Source organism: Tauraco erythrolophus, chromosome 21 (assembly GCF_009769465.1).
Source record: "Tauraco erythrolophus isolate bTauEry1 chromosome 21, bTauEry1.pri, whole genome shotgun sequence".
NCBI classification, from domain to species: Eukaryota; Metazoa; Chordata; class Aves; order Musophagiformes; family Musophagidae; genus Tauraco; species Tauraco erythrolophus.
In genome coordinates, this window is record NC_141485.1 from 12,695,858 (window position 1) to 12,711,644 (window position 15,787).

Below are 15,787 nucleotides of genomic sequence, written 5' to 3' on the forward strand. Positions count from 1 at the left end.
CTTGATTTGGGGAAAAAAAAAAAAAAATTAATTTAATAATTAATTCCCTCAGTTAAAGGCCAGGTCAGCAGCTGGAGCGCGTTGCCGGAGCTGGCTCAGGAGCGCCGCCAGCTCGTCCAGCTGAGGATCTGGCCAGCACTCCTCCGCTTCATCCTCCCCGCGGTATTTTTATGTTCATCTTCCAGCTGAAGCCCAACTGGAAGACATAAACACCAGCGGGGTGGGAGGGATTGCAGTGTGTTTCCACGAGCAGGGCCACAGGGAGGAAAGGAGAGGATTAGTTTTGCGGCTCTGGGGGTTTACAGCATCGTTTAACGAGCGAACAAAACAGGATAACAGATACATCCTCTCTGATGCTGGTGGGGCAGGCAGAGGATCCCCAGCCACCCTTCGCCCAACGCAAAACCCTGACAGAAGGGCTGGGGGGGGACAACCCAACCAGAGGAGGCAAAAGCACCCTGCAGCCGGTCCTCTTCCCTCCCCGAATAACAAACCCCGCTCCCCAGGACGCCTGCCCATGCAGGACCAGCACCCAGCACCGCTGCCTGCGGCACCCAACATGAGCCCTTCACCCGTGCCTCAGCCGCTTCCAGAGCAAGGAAATACTGGCGGAAAATAAAAAGTTCTTCCAGTTCTTCCGGAAAACAGGGAAACTCTCCCGAGGCACAAAACCTGTGCCAGAAACAGACACTTCTTTTCTTTTTTTTCTCCCTTTTCTGCCATTCTCTACCATCTCTCGCTCGGGGCGAAGCCTTGGCAGGCTGGTGAGCCCCGACTTTGGCCCAAATCATGTCACCGTTCTGGATTTGAAAAGAGAAACTAAAATTTTAAGTGCAGAACAACGCGGCGACTCAGCGGCCATGGCCCCGGAGGAGATGTGTCCAGATGCCACGGCAGAGCCCCCGCACCACAAGGACCACAGGGTGCCCGTCACTGAAGCCCCCACAGCCAGCACCACCTCCCCATCCCACTCCATGCCCTGGGGTGATGGCACCCTACCTGCCACCTCCACGATGTCCCCGGGCACGATGTCGCGGGCACGGATCCGCTGCACACCGCTGCGGTCAGCACGGATCACCTTCCCCATCTCAGGCTCGTACTCCTTCAAGGCTTCGATGGCGCTCTCAGCGTTTCTCTCCTGCAAGCAGAGGAGAAGCAGAGCTGCCAGTGGTGGGGTTGCTGATGCCGCCAGGGTCCTTCCCCACCACTGCAAAGACAGGAGCACCCAAACCCCAGCTCTGGCTCTGGTATCCGTTTGCACCGTGGATGGGGCAAGTGCCACGTCTTCTTCGGCTGCTCTGAAATGGTCTCCACCAGCTTAAATCACACCAGGTCCTGGACACTGCATGGAGCTTTGGGCTTGATTTCCTTATTCATGGTTTGGGAAGTGGCATATCCCACCCAGATATTTTCCCCGTTGAGCAACCCCACCTCAGATCAAGCTGCAGATAAATAAAGCGAATATGTACAAGAGGAGGAGCATCAGCTGGTTCCGCAGGACGGATGCGGCAAGGCAAGGGGCAGCAGCCATGGTGGCTTTCTGATGGACAGGGCAAAAAGCTTCCTTGGAAAACACATTTGGCCGCAGCCAGGAGACAAGCAGCGTTTGCTTGGATGGCAAATAAGTGTGAGATCCTAAATGCCAAATTGCAAAAGTTGCCAAAGAACGACTGAAGGAAGGAAGAAGGACGGAAGGAAGGAGACAAGAGGCAGCCAGCAGCTGAGCATCTGCAATGGGGCACAGGGCAGCACAACCAACACCACAATTGAACCTTTGAGAAGTGAGTTTCCAATGGCAAGAAGCAACCAGACCTTTGACTGAAGTGTCTCAGCCGTGTGGAGCAGAGACCCGCAGGGCAGGTTGGGGGGAGGCTGTCACTTACCTGCCACACGCCTACCACGGCATTGGCGATCAGGATCATGATGATGACTATGGGCTCCACGAATGCTGTTGTGGTCTCCTCTCCTTCTTCAAACCAGGCCAGGATCTGGTAGGCGAGAGAAGAGAAGGACCACACCATGGCTGAAACAACAAGCGCCAACACTTCAAGAAGCAGGACAGAAACAAGAGCCAACCAACACGTGGTCTTTGCTGGAGAGAAGACAACCCAGAGTGGCAGCTGGCCCCACGTGGCTCGCTTAAAGCGTGGACTTGCCATATCCCACTGCCGGTGCTTCACTCAGGTGCCTCCACTCTTCTGCTGGGGAAAACCTAATGCACAGAACGAGCAGGGCCAGAGCAAACGGCCACGCAAAGACCGGATGAGCATTTACACCAGGAGAGCATCTATTGTTTAGCCCACCTGTGGGCAGATCGCCGCCACGAGCAGACAAGCAGGGAGAGTGGGCAGCACTGCCCGCTTCTCAAACAGACACTGCCAGACACGGCTGGGCAGCCGGCGGTCGCCACCTGCAGCACGGGCAGCCTTTGAGAAGCCCGTCCCGGGCTGACGCTCAGTGATGCAACACGAGTAACTGACGCAGTAAGAGCAGCTCTGCAGAGCAGGAACTGACCTCGTGGCCTCCTACCACCCCGAGCCCCCTCTTCATCCCACGAAGCCCTCATACCACAACGCCAATGAAGCGCACACACAGAAATATTTTCACTCTATTTAACGTTTGTCGACCCATGCTGCGTCAACATGGCAACGCCTCGCTGCTCCACGGCAGAGGCACCGGCACAGAGCACCTCCGACACCAGCATTCACGCCTGCTTGTCCGACCAGCAGAGCCGCCGCAGCAGAGCCAGCCATCCAGGGGACTGCAAGAGCTCTGCGAATCCACCAACAAACGGGCCGCTGCCTGACGTTCTGGGAACGTATCGAACCTCGCAAGGTACCAGCCCCCCTCCTTATCACCCCATGAGTTGTATCCGGAAGGACGGGGCAGGAGGCTCGGCTTTGCCGTCCCACTGCCAAACACCCCGAGTATACTCAAAAAATAAGTAATTCTCCAGAATTGCTCCTGAGGTAGATCATGGGCAAAACTGTGCTAACAGCTCAGTACTTGGGCACCTCATATACGGCTCAAATGAGCAACTGGGGAGCGAGGTGCTGCTGCTGATGGGCTCTTCCAGGGCACCCCGGTGTGCACGTACAAAGGGGCTGGAATTGCAGTTTCTCAGTGCCACCCATGAAAGCAGCTTTGCTCACCATGGGGATGGTGAGTTTTGCTAATCCCACATCACCTCTCGGCATCATTAAGTGTGAAGGAGGTCAGTAGCACTTGCGGGCGCCGGCTTGCCGAGCCCGGTGATGCACCCGCTGCCGGCTGACTTTGCCTGAACATCCCGGGGAGGAGATGCTGCTCTGGGCTGGCAGGAGGTGCTGCTGGATGAATCACGGCTCCTCTTGGGAAAGGCATGCAGGGATGCAGCCTCCCGCCTGGCGAAGGCGGGAGAAGAGTCCCGCTGGAGATACACCACTGGAAGGACACATTGGAAGATGAGCAGTAACACCCTCTGGAGAAGCAGAAGCTGGATGGTACCTTCCTGGAGGTCCCACACCGGCAGCTCCAGTGGCAGGGAAACAACAAAACCAACAACCAACAGATTGGATTTTCATTTTTTCATTGAAAAATGAGCAGAAGGGCTCCAGGAGGGAGACTCCACTCTGAGGACGGCAGCCGCACGGGGGTTTGGAATCGCTCCCGGCCCCGTCTTTGCCTCCCTGCATGGGTGCGCATGCCGTAGGCAGGTGCCTGCCCCGCTGCCGGCACCCAGCCAAGGTGACGGCGGTACGAGGAGTTTGTGAGTCGGCTTCAGGCGCCTGAAGCGCTGCCCTTGCCTCTCAGCACCCAGCACTCTGCCAAGGAAACGGCAAGCAATGTCCCGGCAGCCTCTGCAGGCACACGAGGAGGTGGTGCTGGGACCCCCCCCCCCAGCACTAGCACAACCCCAAGGACACACGGCTGGGCCATGACACCAGCAATGGATCTGCACTGTGAACGTGCACATCTCCACCTGTCACACACAGTGTCCTCTGCTCCAGTGGATCCTGATATGGATCTGATTGTGCTGACGTTTAATACTTTCAAAAATATCCAAGGAAAAAGTAAAGAATGGAGTAATTTTCCCTTTCTGTTTTACCATCTACACAAGTTGAGGCACAAGACAGACTTTACTGGAAGGAAAACGGGATTGAAAAGCAACTGGTAAGAATTAAAAACAGAGAAGGGACTTGCAAATAGGCAGTTTGGGTCCCAACTCAGCAAAGAGCCTGAGCACAGGCCATGGTCATGGCTGCACGTAGCTGGGGCAGGAAAGCTGACACAGCACAAATGATGCAGGGAACACATATAATGCATTTAAGAGGGAAACACAAGAGACAGGAACAAAAGTACCGTCTAACTTCAAAACACAGGAAACACTGTTGATAAAAATCTTGCAATGAGATAGAGATACATCCAAAGGACCTGCCCGATCTCAGGTAGGGTCTGCAAATGACAACAAAAAGCTACGGATCACAGGAAAAAGCAGCCCAGGACCGAAAGCTTTGGGCAGCCCTCACATGCCTTCGGCAGCCCCTCTCCAAACCCTAACCCTGTCCGGTGCCCAGGGCCACTACCCATCCCAGCTGGCATCCCACCAAAACCTGCCCAGGACTGAACCTTTCCGTAGACCTTTTCCACATTTGTCTGCTACGGTCTTGGGGCACAGAAAGCAGCCCAGGTAGCTGTTCAGCATCACTTTTGGATGGATCAGCATTACTGAAAAATCCAACAGTCTCGTCTTTTAAGTAGGAACAAAGATGTTGTCACTATGCCCTGGAAAACCACTGTGCTGCTGCAGCATCTCCTTCACCCAACGTGCACCTTCCTCTGACTCCTTTGCTCTCTGGCCGCTGCACATGCCCGGGCAGGTGCCCGGCCCCCAGCCTGCGGTACTTACAAAGGACAGAAAAGCTGCCATCAAAAGGATGCGGACGAGGAGATCTTCAAACTGCTCCAGCACCAACTCCCAGAGGGACTTTCCTGGTGGGAAAACATGAAGCCAAGCACAGTCAGAGCTCAAGGAAACCCCAGCAGACAGGTGGTTCAGATCACTGAGGCCATCAAGAGCAACAGGACCCCATCCCCACTTGCAGCCCAGCTGCTCCAGTGCCCGCCAGCCGTGGGCATCCTTGAGGACACCCAGCGCTGCAACAGGGGATTGTTCTCTCTACTATTAAACATCTCCATTTCTGGCATTAGCCTGGTTTTACTACATCTGGTTTTATCTACAGAAACCGAGTCCTCTGTGTTTCTATTCACAGCTGGTAGCTCTACAGTCAGAGGAAAGCACTGCTGTCAGCACAGCTCTCCTTGGGATTAAAACCAAGATTAAAAGACCCCCCAGACTCCCCTCTTCTCATCCCCAGCACCCTCCACCAAGACTCAAGGCATGTACCCACCCCCACCCATGACTTACCTTCTTCTGCAGGGAGCTCTATGGGTTTCCATTGTCAGCCCAGCGAGTGTAACAAAGTCAAAAAAATGGTAAAAATAAAAAGATTAATTAGTGATTTGGGCTCAGATTAGCCATCCTTTCCCTTATGCCCCGGCAGCCCATTCAGTACCCCAAAATGCCACTTGTTCTGCACATATTCCTACATCAAGGCAGCTTATAGAATCATAGAATGGTTTGGGTTGGAAGGGACATCAACGATCATCTGGTTCCAACATCCCTGCCATGGACTGACTTTGGTTGCTCAAAGCCTCATCCAACCTGGCCTTGGTTGTCCTCGAACTTCACAGTCTGACCCCATGTAAGCAGCACTGGATGCTCCTGCACCAGGGAAACATCATTTCCCTGTGGTGAGCAGCTCCGGCAGCATTTGTTCCTGTACTCATCCTACCTAAAAATGTACTCCTCAGGAGCTGCCCTCTCCAAATCCAGGTCGCAGAGGTCCGACCATCCTATAAAACACTCTGCCAGAAACCCCATCTGGCCCCACTGTATGGCACCAATCATTCTTACCCAGCTGGACTGAGTTGAGATAATGAACTACTAATTAACTACTCAACTCAAGGTACCGACCCTGCCTACAAGAGGCAGGCCATTTCCTCCTGGCTGTGGAGGATGCAACAGCGTCCTTGGTGCCGCAGCCCAGGCTGGTGAGCAACACCACTGGACACTGGCACTGTCAGACCACGTCTCTATTACCCAGTTTTACTTCATAGCCTGCGCCGCTCCATGAACAAAATCCAAAGCCGATGCTCAGGGGTGTCCAAGCCGTCTTCCCAAATCCACCTCAGTGGGTGCAGAGCCTCCATCTACACTGCTCCCAGCCAAACCTGAGCCCAGCCACCTGCATGACCTGAAAAAACCCCACGGGCTCCCCGAGACCTTCACGTCCTCGCAGGATGACCGCTACCTTCGCAAGTCATGTGCACTGCAGGGTCCCCCGGGTGATGCACAGACCCCGGTATCCACCAAGGGCGCCACTCCAGCTCCCTCACCTACGTGGTAAGGGACGTGCTGGCCCTGCCGTTTGGCCGAGGACTGCAAGGCTCTGCACCCAGGGAGGGTTCAGGACTGACCCCCACCCTGGTTTCGGCTGCTGATGGGCGCTCGTCTCCATTTGAGCTGCTCCCAGGGGAGCTGGCAGCTGGAGCAAAACCTCAGCCTGAGGCAGGGAAGTACGGCCACTGCATACTTTTCCTCCCGGAAAAGGAAATCCAAGACTTGCTGGAGGTGGAGAAACCCAAGCCACAGCCATGAATCAACAAAGCCTCAGGAGGGCTGTGCTGGTGAGGGCTGGTGGCGCGAAGGCACGGCACCACGCTGCAAGGGACGGCGGCGGCATCAGCACCAAGGTGACACGGCATCAGGGCAGGGTACCCACCACCTCCATCCTTTGGTGCTCTGGGGCAGGAGGGGAGCAGCCGGAAAACCCCAACCCCAAACATCCCAACGGGGAAAAAATTCAGGGAGAAACTTCCTGAAGAGCCATCGCGAAGCCTCCACTGCCTGTCACCTGCCTCTGTCCCAGGGGGCGACAACAGAACCAGATGTTCCTGCAACTCCTGTGTTTCTGGGAGGGAATAAGGGACCGGCTGAAGTTCAAGAGGAGTCAGGCAAAGGCAGACACACTGACGGCCCATCGCTGGACCAAACGGGGGGGTTGTCTCCAATCACCCCCAGCACAGAGCCCTAAGAGAGAGCAGGAAGCGAAACCTGCTCAGCTGTTTCCATCATCTATTTTCATTCAGAGAAATGAAAAAAAAAAAACCCACCACAAAAAACCCAACCAAAACCAAACCCACCTTCGCTGAGCGAACGAGTGAAAACAAGACGCCTGAACGTGTTTACGCTCCAACGGCCCCAGCTCCTCAGTGCTCACCGACACGCTCGCTACAAGCTGCTCTAAACCCACGGCCCTCCCAGCTAAGGCTCCCCGGGTCCCCTGCCATCGCCAGAAACGGGCAGCCCAGTACATAACACCCATAATTATTCTTCTAGCAAAAAAAAAAATAATCTTGGAGTGGCTTCAACATTTCGAATCACTCTGCGGAGCGTGTCAGAAGGAAAGTGGCTTTTCTCCCTTCTGCAGCCGGCTCCTCTCCACCCCCGCCTTCCTCTCCCCGGCCCTGAGAGCCACAGAAATGACAAGTAGAAGAGATCTGCTGCTGCTATTTCCATCCGGGCTCCGTTCTAAGGATGCAAACGTGTAAGGCGAGAGGGCTGGGGGCAGGCAGGTGCTGGGGCTCCCGCAGGTCTCGGCTGTGCCCAGGGGTGACTTTCCACTCCAAGCAGCCACCCGAAACATCTCAATCCTCTTAGTGCTCCTGCCGCATGGCGGCTGCACGACGAGCCGCAGCAGTGCCGTTTGCAGAGCAGGGACGTTGCACAAGCTCTTGCTTTAAAGCACAAGAAGGGGTTTGGGTGAACACAGGAGGAAGGTCACGCAGCAGGGCAGCCAGCTGAAGTACCGCCGGCGGCACAGCAACATTGAGCCATTGCTGCTGCCAAATCCTGAATGTCAGTGGTGCTGCTTCAAGTGCCTCCCCAAAAACCCCCGATTTTGAGTATACTGAGAACCAGGCACCTCCCCTGCCATCCGTGACTCCTTCCACCGCTCTTCACTTGGCAGCTCAGCACCCATCAAATACCAAATACCCAGAGAAAAAGGCAGAAAGTCACAATGAACTCATTTTTTAGGGGCTGGATCAATCAAAAACCAACAGAAAACAGGGATGTTTGGGGCTGAAGCCTCTCCCTCTCACTTCCAAGGTCTCCCTAGAAATAAGAGGGTTTGCTACTCGCCAAAACCCAAGTTTTACGTGTGTCAGCACCGTGGCACCGGGCAGGGCAGCAGAGCTGGCGTGGCTCCGCCAAACTGCGGCACTGCCGTGTCCCACCCGGCTGGGAAATGCACCACAGGCAGGGAACCAGCAAAATCCCAAATCTGCCGTTCCCTTGGGGCAGGGAGTGCAGACAGGCTGAAACGGAAACTCCTGGCTGGCACCTGAACAGCTCCTTTCTTTGGTGGGTGGCTCAGGGCACGGAGACCCTGCTCTGGCGCATGGATGCAGGAACAGCCCCAAGGGCAGAACGCGAGAACGGTTGCTCAGAGCATCCCAAAATGGGGCCACCCACTCGCACCATCAATTTCCAGCTTCCCGAGCCGAGCGGTCCTGGTGCACATCCGCAGTTTCTCTGCTCCCGCGCTTCTGCGTCAAGGCTTTGGAGAGCAGAGCCAGGAAAGCAGAGGGTGATGGGTGTCGGGTGGCAACCCCTAGGGGTGACAGGGCCATTCCCAACAGCGGAAGAGTGTGTCCTCCCGTGCATTATCGGGCAGAGTAGGCAGCCCTGGCTCCGCCACTGTACGAGACGCTCTAAGGGCACGCGAGGAGCCCGGCCACCCCGGGGCTGGCGTCAGCGTATTTCAGCCGGTTAATCTCCAGCTCCTGCCAACTCAAACAGGACTGGCAGCCCATGGGCTGGCGCCCGCGACACAACAGGACCCAGGAATCAGGGGATGAAAAGGTAAATAAACGTGGGTGCCACCCAGGAGCGAGGCGGGTGCTGCCCCCCCGCAGACCCTGCCCCGCTCCCCGGGCCAAAGCAAACAAATAAAACATGACAGGGTGGCATCAGGGTGGCTTTAAGGAAACGTTTCAGTTCCTCCTGCTGTAACAGGATCGACAATCCCTGGAGCAGCTGGCATTTTTCCGCCACGCACTGAGGTAAAGTATCCTGCTCTGCTTTTGGGGAAACTGAGGCACGAGGCGATGCTTCCTCCCAGGCTGGCGTGTGGCAAAGCAAACCCCGGTGCACACTCAGCAGCAAACATCTTGCAAGGTGAACACTGAAATAGTGTTTTCTCCACTGTTGCAGGAGCTTTCCCAGGATAATATCAGATTTCCCTGATGGGAAACACTTCTGCCACCAAGCGATGCAGGAAGAGTAACGGCACGGTGTGCGGCACGGGGGTAACAGTGAGCACCATGCCTGGGCCCAGCCCTCTGCTCCAACTAACCTCCTTCAAGCCGTGTTTCCGGACTGCAAACTCATTTTATTATTTTTTTTTTCCTGACTTTAGATTTCTTTTTCCTTATGCAGGGAAGGGGAAATGGATGAGCAACACAAGGGACGCATCCAATTCCCAGACTTTGCCAACAGGCAGGAAAAAGAGCCCAAGAAATCAGTGAAAAGAATACAAAAACCCTTAAAACATGTCCAGGGTGGACAGCAGCCCCCCTCCCGTGACACAAAGCAGGAGCCCAGGCAGGGCCGCTCTAGGATCCTTCCACTGGCCCAAATAAATTGTTATTTTAACTGGCTGCCTTTCCCAGCACTGGCTGCGCTGGAAGGATCCCATCCCAGAGGGACATCTGCTCTGCTTCATCCCCGGTGACAGCTGGCACCGCCGCACATCCCCGGCGCTCTGCGGAACTGCTGGATTGCACAAACCGCCAGGCGCACAACCGCCGGGGGCTTTGCCGGGTCGGTTTAAAGCGCGTTCAGCCCATCACTGCCTCGGTGCAATTCCTGCCTGGGGATGCGGGTGTGAAGCCGCTCGTCACCTTGAGCTGCAGAAGTGTAAACAAACAGCGTTTGCCACGTAATTCCGGGGATTTTGGTGTTACCTGGGCTGACAAACACTCTGAGCCTAACGGTGCTAACACTGCCCGACGTCCACAGAGGACGAAGCCGAGTTATCTCCGTGCCTCGGCTGTCTGTTCCTTACATCCACCCGCACAGCTTTGCCTTATGTGCAGCCTTGCCCTGAGGCTCCCCGACTGCTGCGGCACCCCTGGGCACCGTCCAGCACCTCGTGTCTCGCCTGGGCTTCCCCACGGCAGTGGGGCGCACTCGCCCCGATCCCAGCGAGCAGGGCCGAGGCGAAGGCGAGGGCAGGGCCAGCGGAGCCACAGCCACGTTGGCGCGCGGGGAGGGGCAGAGCGGGGGCTCGCGCACCCCAACCACCCACGCGTGGAAATCCCATCCCTGGGTGGGCACGTGCACGTGAGCCCACTGGGCTGCAGCAACCAGCATCTCCAGCTGCACCGAGCCCCTGCGACCCGAGGAAACAGCATTAAAAAGGCCCTCACAGGTGCGGGCATGGCCCTGGCAACGTCCCCGTCCTCGTGCCGGGCAGCCACGGCCAAGCTTTGCTTTGCACCATGACCCACTCCCAGGATCTGACTCTTCCCCATGTCACCTCCCAGGAGCTGGTCCCAAAGCCACGGGCACTTTTCCTTCCCTGCCAAGCGAAGGCGGTGGTGGCCGTGGGTGTGCCGCGGGTAGGGGAAGCACCTCCAGTCCCCGGCACCTTATTTTCTTACCACCTCGCAGCTGCTTTTTCTGGCGCGCCGGGCAAGTTTTGGTTACACTGGCAGCTCACGGCAGCCGCTCACTCGGGGCTGCTTCGAAAGGTGGCAGGAATGCACAAGGGACGAGATACGATCCCCCCTCCCACAGCAAACACTGGTGGTTTGCTGTTCCTGGCGCTCCCTGACGCTCGTCCCTGCTCATGTTTTGCAAAATCCCGGTGTTCCTCCCAGCTGGGGGATCCACAGCCCCAAAAATAAGCAGATTTGGGGCCAGAGGAAGCGCTGGGGACAGTGGCAGCGCGGGGCAGGCGAGGGCTGGCAGGGCGGCACAGGAGGATGGTACGTAGAAGTTTAAGGGCTGGAAACATCCTCGCTGTTTTCCAGGCGATGCTCTAGGGTGAAACAATCCAACTGGTTTTCTGGTTGGCACCCAGATGCTGTAAATGGCTGACAACGAAACTAGCCTGAAAAACTTCTGGTTTGGGTCACAGGGCTCCAGACTGACTGCTCGCCCTACCCTCGCGCTGCTCTGCCAAACCCACCAGACTGAACCCAGCCCAATGCCGTCGGCCCCTCCAGGATGGTGACAGGGTGCCAGGGGGGAATTCAGGCATTTGGACACCCCCAAATGTGGGTGGAGGGGAGAAGCTCAAAGGCTCATTTTCTCCTTTTCTGGCCAGCGAAGCTTATCGCAGCAGGTCAGGGAATATGAAACGCGGTCATCCTGGATGTGCCCCTCAACAGCAGCGACGCACCGTGCAAATCCAGCCCTGCGGTATCTCTTTTTCCCCAGAAAATCAGCACGTTCCCGTGCTGAAGGATAGGCCACCACCACCTCGTCCCGCTGCCCAGGTAGAGAGGAACGGGGAGGGAGGTGGGAGCGCAGCATCGGACCCGTGGTCCAAGGAGCTGTGCGAAATAAATAAGGAAAAATATGCCCATCCCACCCCCAACCTCCCTTCTTTTATCCTTGGGAAAGACTTATCCCCAAATCTTGCATAGCATGAGCTTCTCTCCACCACACGGTGCAGGGGGTCCTGGCACGGGGCCACGAAGCCCGGCTGGCCCCGAGCATCCTCCTCCAGTGCCAAGGTAAAAAGCAAACTGTTTCCCCATCAAGAACCCACCTCCTTTTCTTAATGTTAGAAAAACAAGGGAAGAAGATTTTGCCCCTTTCACCCCCAAAACGAAGCCACCGCTCAGGCTGCAGCTCTGGGACCCACGTGTCATCTGTGAGAATAAAGTTTTGGGGAAATTTAGAGGAAAAACCCTGGGGAAATGGGGCTGCAAGCGGTGGCCTCATCCCCGCATCCCTGTCCCCATCGGCATCCACAGTGGATTCTCGGCTCGTTTTGGGAGCAGGGCGGAGGAAACCCGCGGCTCCAGCCTGGGATGGATTATTTGAGCAAACTAAAAGCAGTTTGTTCCCTCTTGCACCAACGCAGTGGAAAGAATTTCCAACTCTGACTCCTGGGTGGAAAAGCTAAAAATCTGCATTTAAATAGCAACAGGTTTTAGAAAAAGAAAAAAAATAAATAACTAAAACCACTACTTGAACTTAAGCAAAATAAAGCTTAAGCTGGAGTTTGGGGTTGTTTTTTTTAGTTTTGAGGGTTTTTTAGCTTCTCCTTACCTCTGCTTCAAGCAGACCTTTTCCATAACCTCAGGGAAAAGCGAGGGAACGACTCTGCTGCATTTGGGAACCTTCTGCCGGAATCGCCACAACCCTGACCAAGGGGCAGGCGGCAACGTCAGCACATCCTCTTCTTGCATCCTACAGATTTCCTTTTCTTTCCTTCTTTGCTGTCCTAAAACTACTTTTTCAGCTAATTTCCCATTGCTACTCCGGTGGTAAGTGTTAAGTAAATCGGGGTTTTGTGGACAGTAACCTTTTTTACACCCTTTTCAGGTGAAAAACCCACCCTTGGCCGCTCACCGCATCGCAAGTGAGATGCCCAGGTGCCACCCGGAGCCAAAACCCCTCCGATGCACTGTGGCGGCAGAAAAGCACCAACCACAGTAAAAGGCTACGGTGAATCTGTAGCCCCTCCAGGCACGACGGATGGCCACGCACGGGTCACTCGCAGCCAGGCCAGCACCCAGCGACACAAAATTTAATAACACTTTCCTGGCAGCGCTGGGGAACAGTTTAGAAAACCAAAGACGCGGAGGCGGCGATGCCAGGTCGGCTTGGCTGTCCATCCCTGCCTGGCACCGGGAAAATGCACACAGCCCTGGGAGGCTTCAAATGTCCCCAGGGAGAAATTTCAGCATCAAAAATTGAGCTACGCCTTTCAGATGAATTCTGAGAGAAAAGAGCAAGGTGGGACAGTGTTTGAGGGTTTGTTTTTTTTCCTAAAAAATAGAAAAAAGGGATATTGGGGCTGAAAAGGCAGGTAAGAAAATGAGAACAGGATGCATTTTCAAAACAGGATACATTTTCAAAATAGACGCGTTTGCTCATGGAGGAGAGATGCTGCTCAGCACACAGCAAAATCAGCATCCCCCAAAACTGCTTCCCCGAGGACTTGGTTTACACTGAGTCAAGTATCTTTGATGGAGCTATAAGGAACCACTGAGGCTCACACTTGCATGGTGTGCAAAATACAACAATAAAATAAATAATAAAAAAAAAAAAAAAAAACAATTAAAAAAGATTAAAAATTAAAATAAAATTAAGAAATTATAAAAATTAAGAATAATAACAAATAATAAACATAACTGAAGTATTCTCCTAGCCAACTGCTGCAGGAAGCGTGAGTGGCTCCCAGTTGCCACGGCCAAGCGGCTCCGGTCCATCCTGCCAGCAGCATCCCTGCTCAGGGGACGATTCTTTCCCCCCGCACCCGCAGGGCCCGGGGACCTGCTGGCCCGGGGCTCTCAGCATAAGAACTCGATAGCCACCTCTCCAGGAGCGGGCAAGGGGGCTCACCTTCCCCCCCTTCAACCCCAGCTTTTTCGCCGCATGGCGCCCACCTCGTGTTCGACACCAAACCCTGGCACCCCAAACCAGCCCTCAGCAGGAGGGGAAGCTCTTTGACATCCCACCCCACCTCCTGCCTTAACCTGCCGGCACAAAACACCACCAAACTTCCTCCCTTTCCCCAAAAAGGGGCTCACCCCACAGCACTCATGGCACAGCACAGCAATTTGTTTGCTTTGCCACTTTTTTTTTGCTCGACATCTTGCACATGGCCGGTTTTGGACTGAGTTGCAACCAGCGTGGACCCCTCCCAGGGTCACCACCGCCTCCTGGGACACCGGCAAGAGCCAATCCATAGGGGTTTGCAAGATGAAACCCCCTAAAAGCAAAGCCCCAAAACCAGTAACCAACATTAAAAAAATAAAAAGAAAGGGAAAGGGAAAGGGAAAGGGAAAGGGAAAGGGAAAGGGAAAGGGAAAAGGGAAAGGGAAAGGGAAAGGGAACGGGCACATGGAAACGGAAAAGAGAAAGGGAACGGGACAGGGCAAGGGAAAGGGAAAGGGAAAGGGAAAGGGAAAGGAAAAAGAAAAGAAAAGAAAAGAATGACAAGATATTGCATTTAAATCCAAGCAGCACTTTCTCCCCTTCTCTGCCAAGATGAGGAAGCTGCTCCCTCTCTCTGCTCCAAAAGCTGGTCTCTTAATTGATATCTCACTCGATATCTTAATCCCGGCGCACGAGTCGGGCTGTGTATTTATGGTTCAGGAAAACCTGAACTTTATATGCCGGGTTGGAAGAAGACCCTACCCTGAGCTTGGGACCGGGAAGAGTCAACCCGGATTGGAGGTTGATTGAGGTTTGGGGTTTCTAAAGGTCTGGAGGGGATTGAGATTTGGGGTTTCTTACTCCATTTGTTTGTTTTCTGGAGGAAATACCTCTACCACGACAAACCATTGTGAAATATGAAAGTTTGAACACAGCATCTCAACTCATTGCCCATCTGCTGGTAAATAAAAACCAGACTGATAAAACGCGGCTGGTGTATCGCCAGGGTGGGGTGTCCTCCCATCCTGACCCACACAGGGGCTAACGAGCTGCTTTGCAACCCAATTAACCCAAACTGAGATGATTATTTTGTATTTTTTTTTGCAGAACTCCTTGCTCCAGCTGACCTGGTTGCCCCCCACACACACACTTGCTTTTTCTGGTGTCTGTTCTCAGACCACGGTCTATTTTCAGCAATCCTCTTGGATGGGTTTTCATGGAAAATGAAGTCTACGCTGCCCTTAGTTTAGATTATATCAGAAGAAAAAAATTTCTGTTGGATAGAAAAGATCTGTTCTTCTGAATGGGAAAAAGGGGTGAGTTGGGCAATGAATATTTTTCATGGATGAACTCCCCAGAGATCACACATCATTGATCCAGTTCCTTTCCCGGAGGGAGATACTCAGAGATCCCTGGAAACAGGAATCCCATCTAGGCTTTTTGCATAATCTCCTTTCAACTATGCATAATATCTGCGTGCGTGTCTATGAAGATGAAATATTTTATATATAGACATGTATATACACACAATACCTTATATGTTTGCGTATAAGGATGAAATATTTTATATCTATGCATATATACATAGATATCTATATACATTTATGTCAAAAAATGGTGAAAAATTAAAGAATAATTTGAATTGGGCTTTTAAACATAAGATGGGAGCGCCCAAACAAGCCCGAGTGGGCACTGCGGAGCAGCCCTGTCTCCTCCTGAGTCCCCGCAGGATTCCCCTCCCAGGGGAGCAGATGGGAACGCCACTGCTCTTCCGATGGAAGGAGGAATTTACCCAGAGCCAACAGAAGCTCCTTGACCTCCAAAAGCGTACAAAAGCCCAAAAAACCTACAAAAACTCAAGGGCTGCAGTGCCCTGCAGGGAACCCTCTGCGGCAGCCGGAGCGGGAGGCACAGGGATGCAGCTCCCTCACTTCCCCTCTCCCACCCCGCATTGCCCAGCTGGCCTTTTTTAGGTTTTATTTTTCCACTCACTCCCCACATTTTCCTTATTTTAGCATTTCTGTTGACTCGGAGGCTGAAAAAGGGAAAAAAAAAAAAAAA

The 15,787-nt window shown here is 54.1% G+C and overlaps 1 protein-coding gene across 3 annotated transcripts in view; it reads right to left on the reverse strand.

Moving 5' to 3' along the window:
- The window catches only part of ATP2A3 (ATPase sarcoplasmic/endoplasmic reticulum Ca2+ transporting 3), a 53,234-nt gene that overhangs the window by 26,724 nt on the left and 10,723 nt on the right, over positions 1-15,787 (reverse strand). For all 3 annotated transcript variants that reach the window (XM_086624851.1, XM_086624850.1, XM_086624848.1), the window contains exons 2-5: positions 5,408-5,425; positions 4,889-4,971; positions 1,884-1,988; positions 1,000-1,138 (exon numbers count right to left, since the gene is read on the reverse strand). In XM_086624851.1, coding sequence (XP_086480977.1) covers positions 1,000-1,138; positions 1,884-1,988; positions 4,889-4,971; positions 5,408-5,425 — 345 coding nt within the window. The remainder of the gene's footprint in view (positions 1-999; positions 1,139-1,883; positions 1,989-4,888; positions 4,972-5,407; positions 5,426-15,787) is intronic.